The sequence below is a fragment of the Telmatherina bonti genome (assembly GCF_933228915.1).
Source record: "Telmatherina bonti genome assembly, chromosome: 7".
NCBI classification, from domain to species: domain Eukaryota; kingdom Metazoa; phylum Chordata; class Actinopteri; order Atheriniformes; family Telmatherinidae; genus Telmatherina; species Telmatherina bonti.
Window position 1 is genome coordinate 32,557,183 of NC_136625.1, and position 27,298 is coordinate 32,584,480.

A 27,298-nucleotide genomic window follows, 5' to 3' on the forward strand; every position below is an offset into this window, starting at 1 on the left:
CTACTGGCTGTTCTAGCGTCCTACTGGCTGTTTTAGGGTTCTACTAGCTGTTCTAGTGTCCTACTGGCTGTTCTAGTGTCTTAATGGCTGTTTTAGTGTCCTACTAACAGTTCTAGTGCCCTACTGGCTGTTTTAGTGTCCTACTAACAGTTCTAGTGTCCTATCGACTGTTTTAGGGTTCTACTAACAGTTCTAGTGTCCTACTAGCTGTTCTAGTGTCCTACTGGCTGTTCTAGTGTCTTAATGGCTGTTTTAGTGTCCTACTAACAGTTCTAGTGTCCTATCGACTGTTTTAGGGTTCTACTAACAGTTCTAGTGTCCTACTAGCTGTTCTAGTGTCTTAATGGCTGTTTTAGTGTCCTACTAACAGTTCTAGTGTCCTACTGGCTGTTCTAGTTTCCTACTGGCTGTTTTAGGGTCCTACTAACAGTTCTAGTGTCCTACTGGCTGTTCTAGTGTTCTACTGGCTGTTCTAGCGTCCTACTGGCTGTTCTAGCGTCCTACTGGCTGTTTTAGGGTTCTACTAGCTGTTCTAGTGTCCTACTGGCTGTTCTAGTGTCTTAATGGCTGTTTTAGTGTCCTACTAACAGTTCTAGTGCCCTACTGGCTGTTTTAGTGACCTACTATCTGTTCTAGTGTCTTAATGGCTGTTCTAGTGTCTTAATAGCTGTTTTAGTGTCCTACTAACAGTTCTAGTGCCCTACTGGCTGTTCTAGTGTCCTACTGACTGTTTAAGTGTCCTACTGGCTGTTGTAGTGTCCTACTGGCTGTTTTAGGGTCCTACGAACAGTTCTAGTGTCCTACTGGCTGTTTTAGAGTCCTCCTAACAGTTCTAGTGTCCTACTGGCTGTTCTAGTGTCTTAATAGCTGTTTTAGTGTCCTACAACAGTTCTAGTGCCCTACTGGCTGTTCTAGTGTTCTACTAGCAGTTCTAGTGTTCTACTGGCTGTTCTAGTGTCCTACTAGCAGTTCTAGTGACCTACTAGCTGTTCTAGTGTCCTACTAGCAGTTCTAGTGTCCTACTGGCTGTTCTAGTGTCCTACTGGCTGTTGTAGTGTCCTACTGGCTGTTTTAGGGTCCTACGAACAGTTCTAGTGTCCTACTGGCTGTTCTAGGGTCCTACTAACAGTTCTAGTGTCCTACTGGCTGTTCTAGCGTCCTACTGGCTGTTTTAGTGTCCTGCTGGCTGTTCTAGTGTCCTACTAACAGTTCTAGTGTCCTACTGGCTGTTCTAGTGTCCTACTAGCTGTTTTAGTGTGCTACTGGCTGTTCTAGTGTCTTAATGGCTGTTTTAGTTTCCTGCTAACAGTTCTAGTGCCCTACTGGCTGTTCTAGTATCCTACTATCTGTTCTAGTATCCTACTGTCTGTTCTAGTGTCCTACTAGTTGTTCTAGTGTTCTACTAGCTGTTCTAGTGTCCTACTAACAGTTCTAGTGCCCTACTGGCTGTTCTAGTGTCTTAATGGATGTTTAGTGTCCTACTAACAGTTCTAGTGCCCTACTGGCTGTTCTAGTTTCCTACTGGCTGTTTTAGTGTCCTACTGGCTGTTCTAGTGTCCTACTGGCTGTTCTAGCGTCCTACTGGCTGTTCTAGCGTCCTACTGGCTGTTGTAGTGTCCTACTGGCTGTTTTAGTGTCCTACTAACAGTTCTAGTGCCCTACTGGCTGTTTTAGTGACCTACTATCTGTTCTAGTGTCTTAATGGCTGTTTTAGTGTCCTACTAACAGTTCTAGTGTCCTACTGTCTGTTTTAGGGTCCTACTAACAGTTCTAGTGTCCTACTGGCTGTTCTAGTGACCTACTATCTGTTTTAGTGTCCTACTGGCTGTTCTAGTGTCTTAATAGCTGTTTTAGTGTCCTACTAACAGTTCTAGTGCCCTACTGGCTGTTCTAGTGTCCTACTGACTGTTTAAGTGTCCTACTAGCTGTTCTAGTGTCTTAATGGCTGTTTTAGTGTCCTACTAACAGTTCTAGTGTCCTATCGACTGTTTTAGGGTCCTACTAACAGTTCTAGTGTCCTACTGGCTGTTCTAGTTTCCTACTGGCTGTTTTAGGGTCCTACTAACAGTTCTAGTGTCCTACTGGCTGTTCTAGTGTCCTACTGGCTGTTCTAGCGTCCTACTGGCTGTTTTAGGGTTCTACTAGCTGTTCTAGTGTCCTACTGGCTGTTCTAGTGTCTTAATGGCTGTTTTAGTGTCCTACTAACAGTTCTAGTGCCCTACTGGCTGTTTTAGTGACCTACTATCTGTTCTAGTGTCTTAATGGCTGTTTTAGTGTCCTACTAACAGTTCTAGTGTCCTATCGACTGTTTTAGGGTCCTACTAACAGTTCTAGTGTCCTACTGGCTGTTCTAGTGTCCTACTGGCTGTTCTAGCGTCCTACTGGCTGTTTTAGGGTTCTACTAGCTGTTCTAGTGTCCTACTGGCTGTTCTAGTGTCTTAATGGCTGTTTTAGTGTCCTACTAACAGTTCTAGTGCCCTACTGGCTGTTTTAGTGTCCTACTAACAGTTCTAGTGTCCTATCGACTGTTTTAGGGTTCTACTAACAGTTCTAGTGTCCTACTAGCTGTTCTAGTGTCCTACTGGCTGTTCTAGTGTCTTAATGGCTGTTTTAGTGTCCTACTAACAGTTCTAGTGTCCTATCGACTGTTTTAGGGTTCTACTAACAGTTCTAGTGTCCTACTAGCTGTTCTAGTGTCTTAATGGCTGTTTTAGTGTCCTACTAACAGTTCTAGTGTCCTACTGGCTGTTCTAGCGTCCTACTGGCTGTTTTAGGGTTCTACTAGCTGTTCTAGTGTCCTACTGGCTGTTCTAGTGTCTTAATGGCTGTTTTAGTGTCCTACTAACAGTTCTAGTGCCCTACTGGCTGTTTTAGTGACCTACTATCTGTTCTAGTGTCTTAATGGCTGTTTTAGTGTCCTACTAACAGTTCTAGTGTCCTATCGACTGTTTTAGGGTCCTACTAACAGTTCTAGTGTCCTACTGGCTGTTCTAGTGTCCTACTGGCTGTTCTAGCGTCCTACTGGCTGTTTTAGGGTTCTACTAGCTGTTCTAGTGTCCTACTGGCTGTTCTAGTGTCTTAATGGCTGTTTTAGTGTCCTACTAACAGTTCTAGTGCCCTACTGGCTGTTTTAGTGTCCTACTAACAGTTCTAGTGTCCTATCGACTGTTTTAGGGTTCTACTAACAGTTCTAGTGTCCTACTAGCTGTTCTAGTGTCCTACTGGCTGTTCTAGTGTCTTAATGGCTGTTTTAGTGTCCTACTAACAGTTCTAGTGTCCTATCGACTGTTTTAGGGTTCTACTAACAGTTCTAGTGTCCTACTAGCTGTTCTAGTGTCTTAATGGCTGTTTTAGTGTCCTACTAACAGTTCTAGTGTCCTACTGGCTGTTCTAGTTTCCTACTGGCTGTTTTAGGGTCCTACTAACAGTTCTAGTGTCCTACTGGCTGTTCTAGTGTTCTACTGGCTGTTCTAGCGTCCTACTGGCTGTTCTAGCGTCCTACTGGCTGTTTTAGGGTTCTACTAGCTGTTCTAGTGTCCTACTGGCTGTTCTAGTGTCTTAATGGCTGTTTTAGTGTCCTACTAACAGTTCTAGTGCCCTACTGGCTGTTTTAGTGACCTACTATCTGTTCTAGTGTCTTAATGGCTGTTCTAGTGTCTTAATAGCTGTTTTAGTGTCCTACTAACAGTTCTAGTGCCCTACTGGCTGTTCTAGTGTCCTACTGACTGTTTAAGTGTCCTACTGGCTGTTGTAGTGTCCTACTGGCTGTTTTAGGGTCCTACGAACAGTTCTAGTGTCCTACTGGCTGTTTTAGAGTCCTCCTAACAGTTCTAGTGTCCTACTGGCTGTTCTAGTGTCTTAATAGCTGTTTTAGTGTCCTACAACAGTTCTAGTGCCCTACTGGCTGTTCTAGTGTTCTACTAGCAGTTCTAGTGTTCTACTGGCTGTTCTAGTGTCCTACTAGCAGTTCTAGTGACCTACTAGCTGTTCTAGTGTCCTACTAGCAGTTCTAGTGTCCTACTGGCTGTTCTAGTGTCCTACTGGCTGTTGTAGTGTCCTACTGGCTGTTTTAGGGTCCTACGAACAGTTCTAGTGTCCTACTGGCTGTTCTAGGGTCCTACTAACAGTTCTAGTGTCCTACTGGCTGTTCTAGCGTCCTACTGGCTGTTTTAGTGTCCTGCTGGCTGTTCTAGTGTCCTACTAACAGTTCTAGTGTCCTACTGGCTGTTCTAGTGTCCTACTAGCTGTTTTAGTGTGCTACTGGCTGTTCTAGTGTCTTAATGGCTGTTTTAGTTTCCTGCTAACAGTTCTAGTGCCCTACTGGCTGTTCTAGTATCCTACTATCTGTTCTAGTATCCTACTGTCTGTTCTAGTGTCCTACTAGTTGTTCTAGTGTTCTACTAGCTGTTCTAGTGTCCTACTAACAGTTCTAGTGCCCTACTGGCTGTTCTAGTGTCTTAATGGATGTTTAGTGTCCTACTAACAGTTCTAGTGCCCTACTGGCTGTTTTAGGGTCCTACAAACAGTTCTAGTGTCCTACTGGCTGTTCTAGTGTCCTACTAACATTTCTAGTGTCTTACTGGCTGTTCTAGTGTCTTAATGGCTGTTTTAGTGTCCTACTAACAGTTCTAGTGCCCTACCGGCTGTTTTAGTGTCCTGCTGACTGTTCTAGTGTCCTACTGGCTGTTTTAGGGCCTACTAACAGTTCTAGTATCCTACTGGCTGTTCTAGTGTCCTATTAGCTGTTCTAGTGTCCTACTGGCTGTTCTAGTGTCTTAATGGCTGTTTTAGTGTCCTACTAACAGTTCTAGTGTCCTAATAGCTGTTTTAGTGTCCTACTAGCTGTTCTAGGGTCCTACTAACAGTTCTAGTGTCCTACTGGCTGTTCTAGTGTCCTACTAACAGTTCTAGTGTCCTACTGTCTGTTTTAGGGTCCTACTAACAGTTCTAGTGTCCTACTGGCTGTTCTAGTGACCTACTATCTGTTTTAGTGTCCTACTGGCTGTTCTAGTGTCTTAATAGCTGTTTTAGTGTCCTACTAACAGTTCTAGTGCCCTACTGGCTGTTCTAGTGTCCTACTGACTGTTTAAGTGTCCTACTGGCTGTTGTAGTGTCCTACTGGCTGTTTTAGGGTCCTACGAACAGTTCTAGTGTCCTACTGGCTGTTTTAGAGTCCTCCTAACAGTTCTAGTGTCCTACTGGCTGTTCTAGTGTCTTAATAGCTGTTTTAGTGTCCTACAACAGTTCTAGTGCCCTACTGGCTGTTCTAGTGTTCTACTAGCAGTTCTAGTGTTCTACTGGCTGTTCTAGTGTCCTACTAGCAGTTCTAGTGACCTACTAGCTGTTCTAGTGTCCTACTAGCAGTTCTAGTGTCCTACTGGCTGTTCTAGTGTCCTACTGGCTGTTCTAGTGTCCTACTGGCTGTTGTAGTGTCCTACTGGCTGTTTTAGGGTCCTACGAACAGTTCTAGTGTCCTACTGGCTGTTCTAGTGTCTTAATAGCTGTTTTAGTGTCCTACAACAGTTCTAGTGCCCTACTGGCTGTTCTAGTGTTCTACTGGCTGTTCTAGTGACCTACTAGCTGTTCTAGTGACCTACTAGCTGTTCTAGTGTCCTACTAGCAGTTCTAGTGTTCTGCTGGCTGTTCTAGTGTCCTACTAGCAGTTCTAGTGACCTACTAGCTGTTGTAGTGTCCTACTAGCAGTTCTAGTGACCTACTGGCTGTTCTAGTGTCCTACTGGCTGTTTTAGGGTCCTACGAACAGTTCTAGTGTCCTACTGGCTGTTCTAGGGTCCTACTAACAGTTCTAGTGTCCTACTGGCTGTTCTAGCGTCCTACTGGCTGTTTTAGTGTCCTGCTGGCTGTTCTAGTGTCCTACTAACAGTTCTAGTGTCCTACTGGCTGTTCTAGTGTCCTACTAGCTGTTTTAGTGTGCTACTGGCTGTTCTAGTGTCTTAATGGCTGTTTTAGTGTCCTGCTAACAGTTCTAGTGCCCTACTGGCTGTTTTAGGGTCCTACAAACAGTTCTAGTGTCCTACTGGCTGTTCTAGTGTCCTACTAACATTTCTAGTGTCTTACTGGCTGTTCTAGTGTCTTAATGGCTGTTTTAGTGTCCTACTAACAGTTCTAGTGCCCTACCGGCTGTTTTAGTGTCCTGCTGACTGTTCTAGTGTCCTACTGGCTGTTTTAGGGCCTACGAACAGTTCTAGTATCCTACTGGCTGTTCTAGTGTCCTACTAGCTGTTCTAGTGTCCTACTGGCTGTTCTAGTGTCTTAATGGCTGTTTTTAGTAGGCACTAGAATGCCTGTTCTAGTGTCCTACTGGCTGTTCTAGTGTCCTACTGGCTGTTTTAGGGTCCTCGTGGCTGTTCTTGTCCCAGTGACTGTACAAATAGCTTGCATCCAAAGGTGCATCCAAAATACTAAATTTGTGGGGTGAATACATCCTTAGGTTTTGTGTTAATTCTCTCATAGCTTGTAATGAAATTATTTATAGCTTCAAAGTTAATGATCTTTTCTTGAACCAGATGGTTAAAAATCCCCAAATATCTCTTTAATTTCAATTTGAAGGGAGAGCCTACTTCACCAAGCCACACATTTATCCTAGATTATTCCCATTAATAAATGTTAGTCGTAAAGAGCAGCTGCAGAACTTTAACATTTCAAAGGACACACTGGCAAAACTTAAAAAAAAGGGAATAAGATGGGGAGAAACCAAAAATAATAATAAAAATAAAGTTTTTTTCGTTGCCTTTCTGTTTGCAGCATGATAAGCTTCGATTTCCTACTTTGTAATAACATCAGTCAATGCCATTGCATCATGTCACTTTTCATTAATTTCCTCTTATTTCCTGTGCAACGGAAGAAGGTTTGTGGCGTAATTTAGGCATAAAGAACAAATAGAGCAAAAACAATGCTGAGGTGCTCTTTTCATCCGAGAAGCTGCTCCGGTAAACAGCTGCAGCAGCTGCTTATTACAGTTTATAGCATATAATATCTGTACTACCACTAGCTTGCAGTTCATTTAGGACAAACATATTTCACTGGTTATTTGGGTGGATTATGGGCAATAAGAGTATCATTTATCCCTATTTCTTTGGCTGAAAATACCAAAGAAAATACAGTTTGAGACTAAATTGCATTTTTGCAACAAGAAAAGGATTTTTTAAATAAATTATTTAAAAAAGAGCTTGTCTGACAGAGTTCAGACTGGGTTGAAGAATAAAGAGGATCACTTTTATGTTGTATGTTTGCACATTTGAGACATTTAAGGCATTAAGAATGACTCTGTACTTTTGAAAATAAAAAATATTGTACAGTAAGCTGCATTGCACTGCAAATAATTATTCTTTCAATGACTGCTGTTCACAACTGTCCGGCCTTTCCTTTGCGAGACTGTTAGTGTTGGCTCACACCCATCTGCCCGTCTCTCCCACATGAGTTAGATCAGTTTGAGGCATTAAGTCAGCTGTGCACGATTTGACGTTCCCAGTCAACAGGTCGATTGACAGCATCAGTGAAGAGCTTATCAACTTTGATCTGAACTCTGACAGCCGCTAAAGGCCTTCCTAACAGGAAGTTGAAAAAGGAACGTCACCACTGTTGGATTGGAGGAAAGTGGATTTGACCGACAAAAGACACGGGCACTTTTTTTATTTTTATTTAGAAGAATTTTTATTAGGAATGCTTTTGAAGGTTATATCTGAGGTAAAAAGAGCTGAAACTCTGCAACAGCTTTTGATGAACGCATTGGTTTCTATTCAATTTGGCAATACTGAACCTAAAAGTTAAAAAGCTCCCAGATATATCTTACCTACAGTCATCTGCCTTTGAAATGCTGTACATCTAATCTTTACTTTGCATCCAAAACCAAAATAATAGACACTCAGCTTCTGGAAGTGGTTTCCCTTTGGGGTAGTGTGATATTTTAGACGAGCTGATAGGTTAAGACGTTTGCTCTAGTTTCCAGCATGTAGTTTTGTCATCGGCCACGTAACTGTTTCAGCTCTGCTCACTTCCACCAGCTCCGTCATCTCTGGCTCATCAGGGCCTGGTACTCCCTCTGGTGGGAGAACAGCTGCAGGAACACCTTGTACTTTCTCTCATAGAAGCTGAAAAAGGAAAATGAAGTAAACTAGCGCACAAAATGTGACGTAAAGTCTCATTACTTCAGGTTTGCAACAAAGCTCGGTCCTCTCATGAGCTGGCCTTGACTTAAATACAAGTTAAATGATCAAAGGTCTGATTTCATTCATCCATTTCAGCATTTAAAAGCAGTATTTTTAATTTCAGATAGAAATTAGAAAGCGAGCAACATCAAACTTTACATTAGCAGCTAAATATTCTTTAAAACATAGAAATTAAAAATCTAAATGAAACTTTCCCTCCTCACCTCTTCAGTTCACGGTCAGGCTGAACAACTCTCCCCACTTTAGCCATTTTCTCCATGGCCTCCTGAAACACATTGGAAAGACAAACAGCACTCAATAAATCATGTTAACACATATTTTGTTTCACTGTCAGCCACATGACCTACTTATACAGCAGTTTTGGTGAGTCACAGTTTATGATTAATGCATGGCGGGGCCTCTCTCCTGTCTAAACCTACAAAATCCTGGTAGTTGAGCGTGTGAAGCTCAGAAGATCAGCCATAACAACTGTCCGCTGTATTTAGGGCTGAAAACCACTTGACAGGTGCGGCCTCATCGGAATAATAGTGTCTTATTTTTAGCATATAAGGCTTAAAGGCTGCTGCGAGTTCTTGTGCTCAGGACACCTGACCCAGCAAAAGTTTAAACCACACCTCACAATCTAAAACATCATTTGCATGCAAATCTGTCCCCTCTCCGAAAGAACAACCAGCCGAGCTGCACGCTCCTTGTTTTTGTTTTGGTTCCATCCAGCAGATGGCGGCACTGAGCAAGAGATCTGGCCTGATGTATGATAATGCTGCTTCCCAAGAGCTGATGTGTGTGGAATTCACTTAAACATGACATAAAAAAATTATAAATAAATTAACCGAAAAAATAAAATTATTTTAGAATAAAAGATAAAATTAATTTTAAAAAATTAAATTATTTAAAAAAAATTTAATAAATTAAATAAATTCCAGCAATTTAAAAAAAACAAAAAAACAGCAGAATTTAATTTAGGACATCTTCGCGGTCCACCATGCACCTGCAGATCCGTCAGTAGTATTGAAATATGGTATTAATGAAGGTATCAATGCTTTTCTGATAAAAATAATAATATATATTAACTGTATCTGTTTATTAACCACAAGGGCAGTGAGAAACCTCTTCTGGGACCTTAAAACACACAAAGACCTAAGTCTTTACCTAAGACTGTGTCATCACCTTTGCAAAGGCCCGGGGGCGGGTCCCCGCTGGTTAAAGGGTTAAAATAAGAAAAAATATCATTAATTCAGTAAAATACTTCATTTGAAGTAAAACGATCCATCGATCCACTGTCTATATCACTTAGATGAAACAAAGAAGACTTCCTTTTTAAGCATTATAACATACTTCCATAGACTGCAGCGTTTACACACACTAAACCAGGGATACCCAGTTCTGGGCCTCGAGGGCCACAATCCCGCATGTTTTCCATGTATCCCTGCTCCAACACACCTGATTTAAACAAATCAGTCTTTGTGCAGAACTTCATTAGCTGTTGGATCCATTTATTTGAAGTCTGGTTGGTAAGAACCGGGATAACATTGAACACATTGAAGACAGCAATCCTCGAGGACCAACTTTGGGCACCCCTGCACTAAACGTTTAACAGACTTGACAGATTCTGCTTAGTTTCTAAGAAAACAGCACTTGACTGACTTGAATCTCAACTTTTCCACCATGCAATGAACAGCAACAAGGCTGTAAAAAGCATTTTGCAAAGTGTATCTCATTCACACACACATTCACACACACACAGCGCATCTTGCTCTCTCGAAAATGCACCAACAATGTATGTGATAACAACACAATACAGTCATATCAATTTCTTCAGCAGCAGTCGGTGACAAACATGAATTTTGAAGAGAATAATTTCCCTTTAAATTGTAAAATCTGCCGTAAATGAGCATTTTGATCAAATACGAAAGTGTATTCATGTGTCACTGTACCTGTATGGTCCTGTAGTCCTGAGATGCACATGCACCCAGGACCGCTGCTCCCAATAACACCGCCTCCATCTGATCTGGCAGCACTACTGGTAATCCTGAACACAACAAGTCAACATGAGACTTTTTAAGACTTTTTTTCACATCGTTTATTTTGTGATTTCAAAGCTGTAAATTTATAATGCTTTTTAATTAAATAATAAACATTTTAATAATGTAGTATTTACAATATGTATAATCATTTTATATTACTAAAAACATTAATTAAATTAAATTAATTAATTAATTAAATATAATTTATATTTTATAAGAATTGATAACACATACTTTCTGACATGAGTATTAAATGTTTACATAACAGCAAATATTTTCTTCACTGAAGATAAATTATATTGTAGACAGAATCATAGGCATCCATTATTTTTACTGCATTTCAAACATTGTTTCATAAGTTTTACTCAATCTAAATTTGATTTTTCACACTGACAAAGAAGAAGCTGTGTTATTGGACTGTACTGAAAATACAATAGTATTTAGATTTCTTTATTTCCGCCTTATGTTTAACTTTATTTTTTCAGATAAACTTTTTCAGAACAGATTCTGTTTTCCAAAAATGACCTGGCCGACAGGCCTTAGTAGAGATAAAAACAAAATACAGAAACACACGCATAAAATGTACCACACCCCATAAAAAACACTGGGCCTTTTGAAAACAAGCATATTAAATGGGTGAATATTAAAATGGAAATGCATTAAGGCAGTATTACCAATATCACCAATATTACCAATACTACCAATATTACTAATATTAACAATATTACCAATTTCACCAATATTACCAATACTACCAATATCACGAATATTACCAATACTACCAATATTACTAATATTAACAATATTACCAATTTCACCAATATTACCAATACTACCAATATCACGAATATTACCAATACTACCAATATTACTAATATTAACAATATTACCAATATCACCAATATTACTAATACTACCAATATTACTAATATAACCAATATTACCAATATTACCTATATCACCAATATTACCAATACTACCAATATCACGAATATTACCAATACTACCAATATTACTAATATTACCAATATTACCAATATCACCAATATTACCAATACTACCAATATTACCAATACTACCAATATTACTAATATTACCAATATTACTAATATCCCCAATACAACCAATACTACCAGTATCACCAATATCACCAATATCATCAGTATTACCAATACTACCAATATCCCCAATACAACCAATATACCCAATACCACCAATATCATCAATATTAACAATATCACCAATATCATCAATACTACCAACATCACCAGTATAACCACTGACTTCCCTGCTGCAACCGCTTCATCATCCCATTTATCGTCCTCTTCATCACTATCTTGGTCCTTACTTTCTTCTTCTTCATCATCATCCTCCAGATCATCATCTTCCTCATCATCATATTTTAATCTTCTCACCTTCCTCTCTTTTTTTGCCTTCATCATCATAGTCTTTGACAAAATCTTCCTCGTAATGTTCATCCTCCTCATTTTCCTCGTCAATTTCTTCATCTACCTCCTCATCATCATCATCATCTTCCCCTTCTACTTCATAGTTTTTACTCAACTTCATTATTATTCTCTTCATCTTCCTCATCTTCATCATCCTCATCTTCATAGTTTTCCTCTTCATCTTCCCTTTCTTCATTGTTGTCTTCATTTTTATCTTCCTCGTCATCATCATTCTCTTCATCATTTCTGACACAATCATCTCCGTACTCATCATCCTTTTTTTTAATCTTCTCATCTTTTTCTCCTTTATCTTCTTTCCCCTTATCATCCTCTTCATCCTCACTTAATTAACATCCTCTTCGTCATCTTTTTCTTCTTTTTTCTCATTCTACTCTTCCTCCTCCTCATCTTAATCTTCCACATTTTCTTCCATTATCATTCCCCCTAATCGTTATCATCTACCTCTTCGTCATCTTCATAATCATCTTCATGTTCTTCATCAATCTCATCGACTTCTTTCTCATTTTTATCATTGCTTTCCTCTTCATCCTCATCGTCCTTTCCCACGTTTCCTTCCTCTTACCAGGTGAGAAATGGTTCTAAACGGACTTATCACCTCTTCATCAGCTAATTCAGTGGTTCCCAAACTTTTTGTGCTCAAGGCACACCAGGTGACAAGTAAAAATCTCGAGGCACACTTTTTGTGCCAAAAAGCTCCTTAAGAACACGTGTAATCACTTGTATCGTGTAAAATATCTGTAATCATTATTTACTAATGCCAAATAAAATGTTGTCACCCGTCTGAGTTAGCACGGATGCTTGATGGTTTGCTCCGTACAAGAAAGCGCTCCATTTTCCCTCTCGTTTCGCTTTCAACTCTATTTCAACTTTATTTATAAAGCCCTTTAAAACAACCGGAGTTTAAACAAAGTCCTGTACACAATCGGCCAAAATAAAAACAGAATACAACAGTTCATATGCAAATAAATAACACAGTAAAACAAGAGGTCATATAAGGAGTACAGAATTAAAACAATAAAACAAACTAAATAAATAGTACCGGTAAGTAAAAACCAATAATAGAAATAAGGCACACTGACCGGAAACTGTCTTACGTTGGGTTAAAGGCCAAGGAATAAAAATCGGTTTTAAGAAGAGTTTTAAAAATGGACAGGGAGGAGGATGAATTCAGGATGAATGTGTCACACTCATAGAATTCCCACCAGCGGATATACGTGATCAGCCAAATTGGTAGTTCTCTTTAAGATTTATTTTTCTTTTGCAATTTTTCTTTGTAGTTTGCCCCTGTATTATTAATTAAATGCTAGCTAAGCAGTAATATGGTAGATTAAAAAACATTATTTTTCTATTATTATAAAAATAATTGTAATGAATTGTTGTTACAATATCACAGAGCACACCTGCATTTGGCACACCGTTAGGGAACCACTGATCTAATTTATCATCATCATCTTCACCGAATAAGACTACAACAGCACTGTACAGTCCATATTACCTTTAATCTTCATCCTCTTTATCATCACCTTCTAGTTGATAATGACAGACATAATTCTGCATTACAGCTCTACAGACTACGTCTACAGACGTTTGGTTGCTCTGGTTTTCACGACTCGTTCATAAACGCAGTTGTAATTGGACACAGGATTGTTTGCATGTGTCATTACTGACACACGCATGTAAATGACATGATTCGGTCCATTATTTGTATAAAAACGCAAAACAAAACAAAAAAAAAAAAAAAGATGTTTAGTTCATATAGAATCACATAATCTGCATTAACAAAATAACCCGTAGGAATTTAAAGATGAATGAGCGCACCTGTTGCATTGGCGTGAATCTGCACAAACAAGGCGTTTTTGCTCAACCCTCCACACAGGAAAAGGGTCGTGATGTCATGTCCTGCTCCTTTCATGGCCTCCAGAATATGAAGTGTGCCAAGCTGAAATGAGAGATGAGGACAGAAGAAGAGTCGGGTTTCCAGATAACAACCCTTCTATTGTACTTAAAGGAAACGGAGACTTACTGCGAGGGCTTGGATGGTGGCTAAGTAGAGGAGGGCCAAGTCGTCTAAGGTTTGGGAGAGAGACAGGCCAATCACCTGTAAAACAGTCAACATGAGCAGGAATCTTCCAGACAGAAGGTCGGTGGGTCGATTCCAGCCTTTCCCCTACTACATGCCTAGGCGTCCTTAGGCTTGTAGTAGAGGCTGACCCCTGCATTGCCTCTCGATGTGCCCATCAGAGTCAGAGTGACGAGTGGTCCCTGTGGCTGGTAAAGCACTATATAATGTAAACTCCTTTAACCATTTACCATCATGTATCTGAAAGCGCGATAAGAATAACAATATCAGAAAAACAGTCACCCTCTTTCTGTTTTTCACTATAAAAAGAAGCCAAGAGGTGGTAAGTGGAGGCAAAGTAGGCATCCAACCAGCAACCAGGAGGCTTCATTTACAAAAATGATCAATTTTAAATAACATTTAAAGCTTGAAGTTCTCTAACAACGGCTAATGAAGCGCTAGTGATAATAAGTACACATAGACCAAAGACAAGAAGGCCATATCCTTCCAGTTACATCCCAGCCTGCTTTGACTGGTCAGCACTGGTCACCGTTTCATCCCTCTGCTTCATTTACAGAGCTGTGGTTTCATGATGAGTCTCTTATTTTTATTTGTTTTGCATAAAGATAAAGCATAAAGATGTCAGATATGAAAGAAATAAAGTACAACTCAAAAAAAGAAGGTAAATCACTTGTTTGGTCAGATTTTTAGTCTCCTTTAGGAAAATGTGATTAAATAAACAAATAGAAATGCTGAAATGTAAAAATCAATAAGTAGGTAAAAGCATGAATAAAAATAGAAAAAATGCTTAAAAAAAGTTTAAAGGGATGAAAATGCTGAAGATTAAAGAAGGAAAAAAAAAAAGCTTATTGCAGAGAAAAGTTTTAATGCTTGTAAAATTTGGTTTTGTCTCATTTAAAGAAGATTTAGTGCAAATTTGTACAGTGACAATCTACAACGCCTGAATCTGAGGACACTTTATAGACTCATCAATTTGAGCCAGTTCATTGTGATCCAATCAGATTCCAAACACACCAATTAATAATAATAAAACAAAAAAAATACAGCTTAGCTAATGGTAACAAAAACATTGCATTGAATTTGGACTCTGAGTCAATCCCTCGTCCTGAGCATCCTGGTGGGCGACACCCATTAACAGCGAAAAATAAGACCAGGATGACCAGTTGCTGCTAATATGTCATGATTGTTAAGAATTAGCTTTGCTCATCTTTGCATGGCTTACATTGCTTTTTAAATGTGTTTTACAACAACCTTTACTAAAACATGTTGTGGATGTTACATGAGCTGTCCTATAAAAGTGCATCATAACAGCATGTTCCACCTGCCAATCAATAGACAATACAACTGATTTTACGTATTGATACAAAAAGCCTTTCCTGATAAAACGTTGGGTTTGAAGAAATCTGAGGGTTTTTCTTTGGCCTTTCTGTCCAATTGTATAGTTTGGTACACTGAAAATATATTTACATATTAATATTAATTATATTTTTACATTATTGTGTCTCCTTATTGTATGTGAGAAAAAAAGTTATTTGCATAATTTTTTTTTTACTTAGTTAATTTTGTTTTGTTTGTATCAGTCACAATCAGTTTGTCCATTTCCAAAAAAACAATCAAGTAAAACAAAAACAAAATAGGCAGAAGCAAAGCTTGTATTCCTAATAATGTACAGTTACAAGTAGAGTTACCTTAAATTATACAAATAACAAAAACAGATGCATTACATACACAATGTGTGACTTTTTTTTTTAATGAAAATCATTTATAAAGTTACATATCTCTCAAAAATAAACTGATGAATAATCTTTTTAGATAGAAATAAAGAATTAAATTTTTTACCTCATTACTGAGTTTATTCCACAGTTGAACCCCCTGAAAGGACAAGCATCTCTGTTTCACCCGTCCTAGATTTTGGGACAATAAATGTACAAAAAATTGTCTCTTAAGTTATATTTAGTCTGCTGAAGCTTAAGGTAATTTTGGACACCTTCTGGAAGAACATTTTGTTTAGCCTTAAACATCACTTGTATCGTCTTATAGTAAACAAAATAATCAAATTTCATGAGTTTTGATTTAATAAATAATGGATGCGTGTGATCATAATATCCAACATTATTTATCAAACGTATGGCACGTAAATATATTATTGTTATTATTGTTATTGTTATTGTTATTATTATTATTATTATTATTATTATTATTATCATTACATTGATATGATAAATCGTTTTTGTACTTCTAAATATAGAAATGGGCAATAAATTTTAAATGAGTTGTTATAAACCTGGCTACTTTAGTTATTAATTTATTTATTTATTGACATTTAATATCCCAGATATTAAAGTAATTCCTGAATAGGAATGTTTCCTGTTTTTGTTATTTGGATATCCAACATGTGGCTGCTACATTCCTCCTTGATGTTTGTTTCCAGTTAAAAAAAAAAACAAAAAAAAACACCTTCCTCTTCTGATTTACAGTTATTACTGAAAAAAAAAAAAACCTCCACCGCCACCCTGTTGTGACGTCACACAGCCTTGTTTGTTCACTTCAACCCCTTTTCTAGAGCCGTTTAAAAGATCACTTAGGACTGTGTTTGCTTGTGAATGCTCAGCCCTGCCACTGGACTCAGTCGTGTCATGTCATGGCCTCACCATGCCTTTCAAAGTGGGGTCAGCGAGTGGTGACCTGTTCCCGTGGAAATCTGGCCAAACGTGTAGACTTGATCCGAGCAGATCGACAGCAGAACGAGAGTTCGCCATCAAACTCAGGTGGCTGTTCAGGTAGCTGTAGATGTTCTCACCTGTGAAGGGAACTCTGGAAAGGCCAAATGAAAATCAGAACATGTTAAAAACACTGACTTCCAATAGAAAGAAAAATACAGTACCACTGAGGCATTTCTATGCATCTCCACAGAAATATCAAGAGATTTAAATAATAAAATTGCACATTAACAACCCAACTCTAAGCTGGTTTTAATCCAACTAAAGTGTTCTCAATACTGTAGACCTCTGATGAGGATGACAGCTGTGATGAAGCATTTCTGGGAATGCTAAATGCATCAGCTGACCTCTGCTGAGCCTGCTCCTGGAGCTGGGTGTACGCAGCGTGACCCTTCACTACGTGTTCAATCTGCGGAAGAGAGTGATACATCACAGCTGAGAAACGCAACAGGTGAGACGTGTGATGACGTGAAGGTTTGTGAGGCTTTAAATGCTGGTAATCTGGTCAACAGAGTTATGAGCATGACTGTGGAGGACACGTTTGTTTATGTGTTGTGAGTGAACATTCATGTGCATCAAATAATCCTTGCATGGACTGACCAGCCTTCCCGTGGCGCTCTGCCCCCCCTCGTTAAGCCACATGCCGGGCACCATGGCGGACAGGTAGGGTCCCCATACTCCGGGCACAAACAGAGGCTTCTCACTGATCTGATCACATGGGAATCAAACAGGACTTACTTCTGCACATCAAAACAATCATTTTAAAAGTAAAATTAGTTGAATGTAAAACATGACGTTTGTGTTTATTTATACAAAACTTTAATCCTCGGGTTAATCAGACACTGACAACAGGATTAATCACAGGAAGTCTTGTGTAAGTCATGGAGTGATGCTCACAGAACGTTGTGCAACATTTAAACAAGTGTTGAAATTTCCATAATAAAACACAGAACATTAGCATACATGTTCATACACACACTGATCAGCCATGACTTTAAAACCAGCTGCTTCCCTCTGTGTAAGTCAAGAGCTCTGACCAATCCGAGAAAATACAAAGGACATGTTAATTAACTATGTATGAAGTCGGTCTCTGAACTATAAATGTTGTTTAAATCCAAGTTGTAGGCTCATGATGTGTAGACTTCAGGTAACACAGGTAGACAGTAGGATCATCTCCACAACAAACCAAACTCTGTGCAGACATACTGCAGACAGCTTGATGTGTTGGGCTGTGCTGCTGCTGTCAGAGACGGTGATGACAAACATCTCCAACATGCAGGAACATGCATCATCTGCTCATCATCTCCTGCTGGTGGGCTCTGACTAAGCTCATGGAAAACGTGACTTACACACTCCCATAGTTTTGTGCAACAACAACAACAACATAAGAAAAGTTTCACCACAGAACGCGTCTAAATCAAAGGAAAACTTTGTATGGGATCAAACTATTTGACATAAATCTGGAATGAAAGGCATGGAAAATTGCTAACCAGTTTAAGAAATGGCAGATTATAATGACATTTTATTGCCACTACAGAAATTTTGGGGTAAAGAGATATACTTAGACAATCTTGTTGAGTTTTGTCCATGTATATATATATATATATATATATATATGTATATATATATATATATATATATATATATATATATATGTATATATACAGCTGTGCTCATATGTATTCATCCCCTTTCATTAAAGAAAAGGCTGAATTTACAACAGTCACTCAAATAACTGGAGACTTAAAAAAGGAACAATAACTAAAAATTTGCAAAAATATAATTTAGTAATAGTAAGACACTGTTTTTTCAATTAATTGAGTTGAAGAAAGAAAAAAATAAACAAACAAATTAGTCCTGGACAAATTAAGAGCACTTTTCTGTTGAACAGTGGGACAAAATACCTGTCAACAGGTGCAGAAGTCTGACTGAGAGGAACAGAAAACACCTGACTGGAGCAGAAACATTAAAGGATTGTTCAACTAAATATTTGTTTATGATTGCTTTACTATGTAATAAAAGATCTTATTTGTTTGCTTTTTTAAGAAAAACATTTCTATCAAACCAGAATTAGAAAATAATGTAATGATTTTCATAAATTTTTTATTTATTACTTTAGTCAATTTCAGCTTATTTTACAGGCAGCTGTTTTTTTCCTTCTTTAATGAAAGGGGATGAATAAATATGAGCACAACTGTATATATATATATAAAAAGAAACATCCATGTGAATGCCAGAGTCAATGATTTCATAGCAGGATGCTGCACTGTAACAAGATAAACAATGTTACTCCCTTCACTGCTCAGTGCTTTTAGAGACACTACAAAACTTTTACCATTTTCCCGTCACGTGCCCTCTATTGACGGCTAATTCAGCATCCATCTTGCATCCTACCTGACCTGTTAGCTCTCTCCAGCCAGAAGAAGACGATCTTACAATGACTTATTACATGGTAAACAAAACATCACGTGGCGTCCCAGATGTAAAAGTTGTATAGTATCGGTTTCTCAGCCACAAAGAGGGCTGCACATGAGAGACGTCACTTTGTTATCAAACAAGTGTGGGACGCAGAGTTTTGAGGTCTTTGATGTTGTGGCTGATCTGTGCAAGTCTTTGTAAGTGTAATTGAAATGCTGTTTCTATTTTAAAAATTTCTCCAAAAGATCACAAATCAGGTGAGCTGTCGCTGTAAAGCACTGACCGCCATGTGACAAGATGATGTCCCGCAGATCATCGCCATGCGCGACGTGATTGGTTGATGCTCACAAGGCAAGTGGAAGCCTTTCACATCGGCTCCTACCACACCTGGAAGGAAGACAGGGATTTTACCTTCTGCAGAACAGGAAAATTATAATAAAGGTTCTCCTTCAAACGGCAGAACCCCATCGGGAAATCATTCACATGATTTGTGGGTCAGAAACTTTCATTCCTCTTGAAGTAATTTTTTACCTTCATGCTGGATTCAGCAGTGACATTAACTGCTGAAAAATGTTTGTCAAGCTGGTGTAAGTTTAAGGTGGAAAGCTGGTCTACACGCAGAGGCCAGCGATGTGCATCACTGAGACACGGACTATCGCTAACAGTGCGCAGTGTTTTAACCTCTGACTGACACAACAATGTATGATTGGCAGAGGTTCCAGTCACGGGTCAGGGAGCAGAGTTCATGAGCAGTTTACCTCCCAGAACAAAACCAGATGGTTGAGAGAGGTCTACGCTGCCTTCGCAGAGAAAACTAGTAGTAGATTTTAATCATGTTACCGTCCTCTCTCTTCTTTTACATTCTTCTAACCACATCATTCCATGAAACGTATAAAGATCTGTGGAATATTTAACTTATTGTGACGGTGGCAAGGTGTTTTATTAGTTTTTATTAATTTATTTTAGTTTTGTTTGTTTATTTAATAAAATTCTATTGGACTCAGAACATTAAAAATACAAGAAGGGACCAGAAATTGTGCCAAAATGTATAAAATAGCATTTTAAGGGTGCATTCACATTGGGGATTTGGTTAAGTTGGAGGGGTGCAACATTCGTTTGGACCAAGATAGCAAATAAGACCTTTTAAATAATGTGTTCTACTCTTCGCCAGAGGTGGCGCTGCACCATCACTGAGGGAGAAGACAAGATGAAAACTCGTTTGTCTGTCAATTAATGCAGGACAACTTCAGTTTCTGCCAGATATAGGCAAATTCATAGAACTGCGTCAGATTCTAATGCTAAAAGTAAAAAAAAGAAGCTAATGCAGGCTAAATGTTAGCCAAAGGTAATAGTAAGCATTTTAATTTACAAGCTAAAGTCCAGCAAACCAATGTTAACTAACTCTTAGCCAAACATAAATAACATTATTAGCAAAATGTATGTTTTTAAAATAATACGCTAAAAATAAAGCTAATATTAGCTCAATTGGGCCTAAAAGTAAGGTTTGATTGTTTATATGTTTCCATGGTAACGCTGAAATTTAGTTTGAATTGTTGTTTCTATTTTTTTTTTTTTTTATACGTTTATAATTACATACTTACACCCTACCTTATAAGGTTTCTGCCATAAGTTGTTAAATATACTTGGTAAAATTATTTGAGTTAAGTTTACGTGAACCCTGCGATAGACTGGCGACATGTCCAGTGTGTACCCTGCCTCTCGCCCGATGGCTGCTGGGATAGGCTCCAGCTTCCCTATGACCGTTCATCGGATTAAGCGGTTTCAGAAAATGAATGAACGTATGAATGTATGAATGTATGAATGAATGAATGAATGAAGTTTACGTGAGTCAGGTGACCCAGAAGTGTCAGAAACAGAAAGAAGCGGTGTCCAAATGTCCACCCTATTCCCTAACCCCTTAATTACCGACATAGGGCTACATTATAAGGCACGCTACATCGTGCATTTATTTTGTTTTTCGATTCGGACACGAACAAAGCTGGCTATTTTCTCCTCATCGAAGATCACGTGACTACCAACTGTCACGACATCAATCACCATGCGTCATTACAAATCCAATCCAAACTCCTGTGAATTTTTATTTTTTATTTTTATTGTATTTTATTCTTTGTTCCATATTAAATAAGGATACAAAATTAACAATCTACAGTTTTTTTCTTAGCCTGCTTTGACATTCATGTAAATCAATGCTCACCACTTTTCAAGATGCATTGTGGGTAAGTTTAAATGCACTGCTTTTTTCTCTCTGGACATTCGGACACACATAGAAAATGGCGTGAGCACTATATAGAGCACTATGTAGGGAATAAGGTCGACATCTGAACACAGCCAGAGACATAACGTGCGCAAGAGTAAATGGGACTATTTTTAGTAATGATTGCACCACTCAGTTTTTCAATATTTAAAAAGCTTAAGTATCTTAAAAATAATGAGCTTAAATTGAATGAAGCTAATACTGACTTAATGTCAGCTAAAAATTTTTTTTTTTTAAAAAAGCATCTCAAAAAACAAGCCAAAGTAAATTAAATTAATGCTATCTAAATCCTAGCTAAGAGTAAACAACAACTATTAGCAAATTAAAAAGTTTAACAATGTAACAATGAAAAAGCCCCTGAACATATTATATACATATAGATCAACATTACAACTACTTTTAAGTGCTGCGTTGATCCCTTGTTGGGACATTCACTTTTCTCTTTTTTACTTTCTCGGTGCTTAAATACAGTTTAAACTGCTGAGTCGATGAATAATTTTGTGGCATCACCATCAGAGCAAACTGGTGGCAATTTTGCATAATAAGCAACGTTTGACTATAACTAGCAGATGTGAACTTTAACTTCCAATAACTGTGATTCCCTGCGATACCTAAGCCTCCAGCGTGAGCATCGATGAGGGAAGCACCAACTGCTGTTCCTGGGTCCAAACCCAAATCTGCTGCAGCCTCCAGAGTCAAGCCATCTCCCAACGGACTTCCTGGAGAGCACGTCGCACTGCCTGAGTGACACAGTTTCAACACAGAAAGAAAAGAGAAGCTCATGCTTGATAAGATTAACATTTGTTTGTGTCAGTCTGTCTAAACTAAAAAGATGATTGCAACCATGTGACATTTATTATTGTTATTACTCTCTTGCCTATTTTGGAAAAGTTGTTTTCCAGAAGGTCTCCCAGTCCAATGCTAGTCCAAAAGCTTCCGTTCCATCCTTCAGGAGGACAGTATGTCCATTTACACACCAGAGTGCATAAAGATCTGTCGATCAGCAAGGCAGAAAGACGTCAACCTTTATTTTCACATCAATATGAAAGCACGCAATGAGAGTATCTAGTGGAGGTCACAGTATCAAAAACACTTTATCCATGATAAAAGATGCATTACTTGAACTGGCCCAGTTACCCTGGTCTTCCCTGAAATAAACATTTGATACAAGGGAAGTGTTACAACCGTACGTCAGCAAACACGCTATCATTGTAGGTCACCACATGTGGTACATCATTTTGGTACATATGCCCCTCTGCCCTCACTTTAAAGTTGAAATCATCAACAAAACTCACCTTGTCAATGAGCCTGTTGCTTTCCAAGACAAGAAATCTGGTAGGTCAAAAAAGTGGGCGGCTTTGTCCCAACAACTTTCCTTTAAATTCTGATGAAAAGACGAGAAAAATGCATTCACTGACTGAAAGTTACGTTTTTTTTAAGAATATATCAGATATTTCCGAGCAACAGAAACTGAAAACTAAGCAGACTACAGATGTTAACTGGTTTATTTGGTAAAGGTTGAGTAACAAACAGGTTCAAAGAGCAACAATAAAACACACAGAGACAAGCGGTTGGGCGGTGACCTTCCTCACCTCTCACCTCTTTTAACCAGAGCAGCTTAGGGGGTTGCATCTCTGGTGACATGACCCCTCCTACCCTGTTCAGGACCTTGTGGCTGGCGTTTGTTATACGAGCAGCTTGTTCTGCAGCTCGATGGTCCATCCACATCACCACGTTTTTCTCTGCGTTACCTGAATTCAAAGACCAGATTCAAGGCCAAAATGACAGAAGACTAAACAAAAGCTGACACTGTTCAGATGATTCATAAATCAAAGGATCCCCACTCCCCTAATATGATATGCTGTTCATCTGTGTTCACTGTGCTTGATTAAAAATAACGTAAATCAGGACCGAGTCCGTCCTGACCCAGACCTTTGACCTCGCTGTGGAAAAGCAGGTTTTTTTTTCTCTTAAAGGATCAATAAAGTATCACGTTACCTTTCTTACAATTTGTTAAAGCCAAGCTCAACATCTGCAGGGTTTCAAGCCAACATGTTTAGATGTAAAACATGAATTGATACTGGCAAGTTGTCAGACAAGTGAAGAGTTAAACGTAATGAAACAAACAGCTCACCGTCCTCAACAACTGACACAGGATGAAAACTTTTGTCCAAAACCACAAGAGAGCAGGTGGCATCAAAGCCAACCCCCCGGACCTGGGTCCTCTGCACACCACGAGTAACCCTCTGTAAAAGATATAACAGTTTGAAATCAGTATTTCAGATTTTTTTCTTTAATTGAGTTTTGAAAAACTGAAATAATAGTTGTAACTTTTTAAAAATGTGTGTAAAATTTGTGTTTTTTACAGAAAAAAAAGAAGATAAACAACTGGTGTGAATTGCTTGCCATTTTTGTAGTTAAAGTAGTAAAAATTACACTAACTATATAACTCTACTACAACATGAAAAATACACAATATATACATTTTCAAGATTAACAGAGAAGAAGAAATAGCACAAAGTAAACAGCTGAAATAGGTGATAATGATGAAATACACACAGCTAAAATATTAGCTAAAGCTAATGGATTTATGACTGAAACTATTCATAGAAGATGGCTGATTACTTTTAGGTTAATTGAGCAAAACTAATTAAAAACAGATTAAATGTTACCTTAAAGTAATAAGTAGAACAAATAACTGAAAATAAATTCAGCTAATGTTAGCAAAAAGCACTTAATAAGCAGATCAAAGGATAGCTAACAGTATATAGAGCTAATATTTGCAACACATTAGCTAAATGTAAACAAAGGCAGCTAAAACTGAACAAATGTAAAATAGTGTTAGCACTTTAAGTTAAATGTATATTGTTAAATAAATGGTATAATTTAACAACATTAATCTATTAGCTAAAGTAAATGGTAGTAATAATAATATTAGATAAAAGAATTAAATAAAGAGTTTAAGAGTGTTAAGTAAAATTAATTAACAAAAACAGAAATTTTGGTTGCTGGGTCAAAGCAAATGGAAACAGTTTCATATATCCTTATTCTGCGTAAGTTTCTGACTTTAAAGCTATGTTCTTCTGACTTTTCTTGATGACAGCCTGACATTTATTACGCACATTCCTGTAGCTACAGTTGCCCTGCAGCGTGCTGAGGCTGAAAAGCCAAACTTCACAAGTCATTTTCCACCCTGAAGCATCACTTTACAGCAACACTTTGTTTATGGCACAGCTTCAGCAACTGGATATTAGCCCACAGGTTGCTCTGAACAGACACCATACTGATTCAGCAGAGGAGTATAAGACAAGACAAGATAAATGTCGGACTGATTTTTAGTGGCTGGTGAAAGTTCAGAGAAGAGACAGGATGCAAGATGCATGCTGAGTTAATCACATAGACTATATAAAAACCGCGGTTGTTCTATGTTCTTCTGACTTGAAGCGGGAGGTCGGGTACCTGTCAATCAAAAGGGCACGTCCCTGAATACGCCAAATTTTGAGATTAAATTACTTTTAAATGGGTGAGTTAGAAAAAATTTCACTCCCCCCACAGTTGTCAACCTGACCTATTAAACCTAAAATGGATTTTTGAACCAGGCTGTAAACATGTTTATTTCTGCTGTGAAGTTGGTCTTTTTAACATGGGAGTCAATGGAGATTTGCTCTGTTTTGTAGCCCCTAGTGGATGAAGGGGGAACTGCAGTTTTATACACTTCAGTATAGGCTTCACTTTTAATCGTCGGAGGCTCCGTCCATCTTTCATATACGGTCTATGGTTAATCATAGTATAGTCTCAGTGTGAAAACCTGACATGCTTCTGTAGTGAGGCTTTTAACTCATAGTAATCATCTTTGTAAACATTTCTAATCAATATTTTCATTTTGAATCAATGCTGTTTATAACTGAATCAATGTAACTTGAAGACTGTTGTAGCCATAATCATGATGAACTGATGTGAACAAAGAACCAATGGAGGTGTCTGCAAATTTCCAACAGGTCCTTTATGCAATGTGGGTTGTGGAGCAGGATTTTACTGAATTTTCCCATCAAAATGGTTCTAGAGCTAGTGTAGAGCCAATTCTTTCTGTTTGGACTGCCAAGTCTGGTTGGACAAAGCAAATACCACTTAAATTGTGTGTTAAATCTACCGTGTTGTTTTCTCCTCATTGAAATCAAGAAAAATGACGAGCAAAAAAAGGTTTTGTACATTCATTTTGTTTTAAATATACAAAAATCCCCAATATAAAAGAATTGTGAGAATCGCAATGCAAATTGAATCGGCACCCAAAAAAAATCACAATTGAATCGGGAAAAAGCATATCATGACAGCCCTAATATAAAACATACACTATAATATAATATAATATAACATAATATAATATAATATAATATAATATAATATAATATAATATAATATAATAATAAGTAAAAGGTGATGTCTGCAATTTGAATAATTTGATAAAATACAGTGGGGAAAAAGTCGTCCTGAACAGTGTCAGTAATGAAAGTGTTTTGTCTTGACTGTCAAACGGCGTTTACATGGGTTGTGTTTGGGATATTTGAGCTTAAATAACTATTTGCATTAAAGATATATTGTTTAGTAAGCATGTTATGGACCCAGCACTGCTCTGATTTCATCCTACCTTCACAACTGTGCAGCATTTCTGCCATATGTCAGCTGAGGACTGGACGTAGTGCTCAGACTGGGGCTCCCAGATGCTGATGGGTTCCTCTGCAGTGCTCTTCACCAGACCCTCTCTGGTGACCAGTGCAGCCCGCACACTGGCAGTGCCCACGTCCACGCCAACATAGAAGAGCTCTGCCATGAGGAGGCAGAGGAGGGGGAGCTGGTCGATAATTAACCAGCTCAACCTGTCCGAGGGGACATTGAAAAGGTTAAACAGGTTAAATGTACACACCAGCATGTGAACCCGCATTGTTCACCTGTAAATAAACACTGGTTAATATAATCTGTGTTAATTTACTCGTCTTGCAGCGTGAAAATGACACTGCAGCAGAAAGCAGTGTTACACTAATGGTGTGCACAGATTAACGCTTACAATGCGTAAAAACGCGATGAAATAAACAGGGCGTTAGAGTCTAAAATAATCTAACACAATAACACTTACCGAGTGATTAAAATGTTATAATACTTCAGAAAAAAAACACTCACGTTCAGTTATTTAAGTTTCTGACCAGTACGCGTTGTTGAGACTACGGACGGAACGCGAAAGTGACCAAAAAGGACTCAGTCGCGGTTTTTTGTTTTTTTTTTTTTGTTTTGTTTTGTTTTTTTCTGCTTGAGAGAAGTAAAACAGGAAGGCTAAAAGTATGAATATACATATAAATATATAAAATATGTCTATTTTTGTAACCAATCGTTTATTTTAAATTTCATTGGTTAAATAATTACATTTGTCCACATTCTTCCTCTCTTTCTTGTGCTTTTTATTTATTTACATTTTTGTGCTACTATGAATATAGAAGAAGCAAAAAACGATTCAACATGTCCCAGATCCTACAAGGTAATCCTCGAAACCGTTTATCAATAAGACAAATACCAAAGAGTTTAGTGAAAGTTCACACTTTTGTCACACTGATTTAGCATGTTTATAGCTTTGTGGTGCAATAAGTGTTTTGGATGCTTTTGTTTTTGGCTTTTTGAGCACATTTACTCAGGTTTATGACTGATCAGTGATTGTTACATTTATAATGAACTTTGCAGCTGTCTTGTCTGACTTGATCATTTAATTTTGGTGAGATTTTGGTTCTTGCTCCAAGCTTAATGGGTCAATATTTTTACTTGGTAAATTTGTCTCCTTAGAAAAAAAACCTGTTATGTATTAGAAAAAAAACACAACAAGGAGCAATTTCATGCAGTTTTCTTTGTGATCTCTGACAAAAAAGGTCCAGTTTTACCTAAAATCCATCTTAACAAGATATTTTCATATATAAAGTTAATTACAGAACATGAAAAGATGTTTGATGCATCAAGTTTATCCCAAATGGAAACAGTTATCTAAATCAGTACTCTATCAAGGACAAACTGCTCAAATTATTGCTGGATTACTTTCTTCATTGTTTGTTTGGTTGTACCTGATTTCCTGCTGCTGTAACACCTG

The 27,298-nt window shown here is 38.1% G+C and overlaps 1 protein-coding gene across 1 annotated transcript; it reads right to left on the reverse strand.

Moving 5' to 3' along the window:
- Positions 1 to 7,785: 7,785 nt before the first annotated feature.
- Positions 7,786 to 26,373, reverse strand: fggy (FGGY carbohydrate kinase domain containing). Its single transcript, XM_079244154.1, has 16 exons — positions 26,306 to 26,373; positions 25,820 to 26,048; positions 23,309 to 23,420; positions 22,774 to 22,925; positions 22,470 to 22,558; positions 22,052 to 22,167; positions 21,786 to 21,914; positions 19,183 to 19,286; positions 17,082 to 17,189; positions 16,829 to 16,890; positions 16,413 to 16,575; positions 13,705 to 13,779; positions 13,500 to 13,620; positions 10,123 to 10,217; positions 8,392 to 8,453; positions 7,786 to 8,110 (listed from the first exon to the last, which is right to left on the reverse strand). Exons 2-16 carry the CDS (start codon positions 26,000 to 26,002, stop codon positions 8,029 to 8,031), a joined length of 1,653 nt encoding a protein of 550 aa, XP_079100280.1. The 5' UTR covers positions 26,003 to 26,048; positions 26,306 to 26,373; the 3' UTR covers positions 7,786 to 8,028.
- Between the last annotated feature and the right edge of the window lie 925 nt (positions 26,374 to 27,298).

What these genes read in the sequence shown, in the direction of transcription:
- fggy (XM_079244154.1), bottom strand. Translation starts at nt 26,002, where the DNA reads ATGGCAGAGCTCTTCTATGTTGGCGTGGACGTGGGCACTGCCAGTGTG. An exon ending in CAGGAGCAGGCTCAGCAGAG is followed by an intron (nt 16,576 to 16,828) that starts GTCAGCTGATGC and finishes TGGCCTTTCCAG; the next exon opens with AGTTCCCTTCACAGGTGAGA. An exon ending in CCACCATCCAAGCCCTCGCA is followed by an intron (nt 13,621 to 13,704) that starts GTAAGTCTCCGT and finishes CTCTCATTTCAG; the next exon opens with CTTGGCACACTTCATATTCT.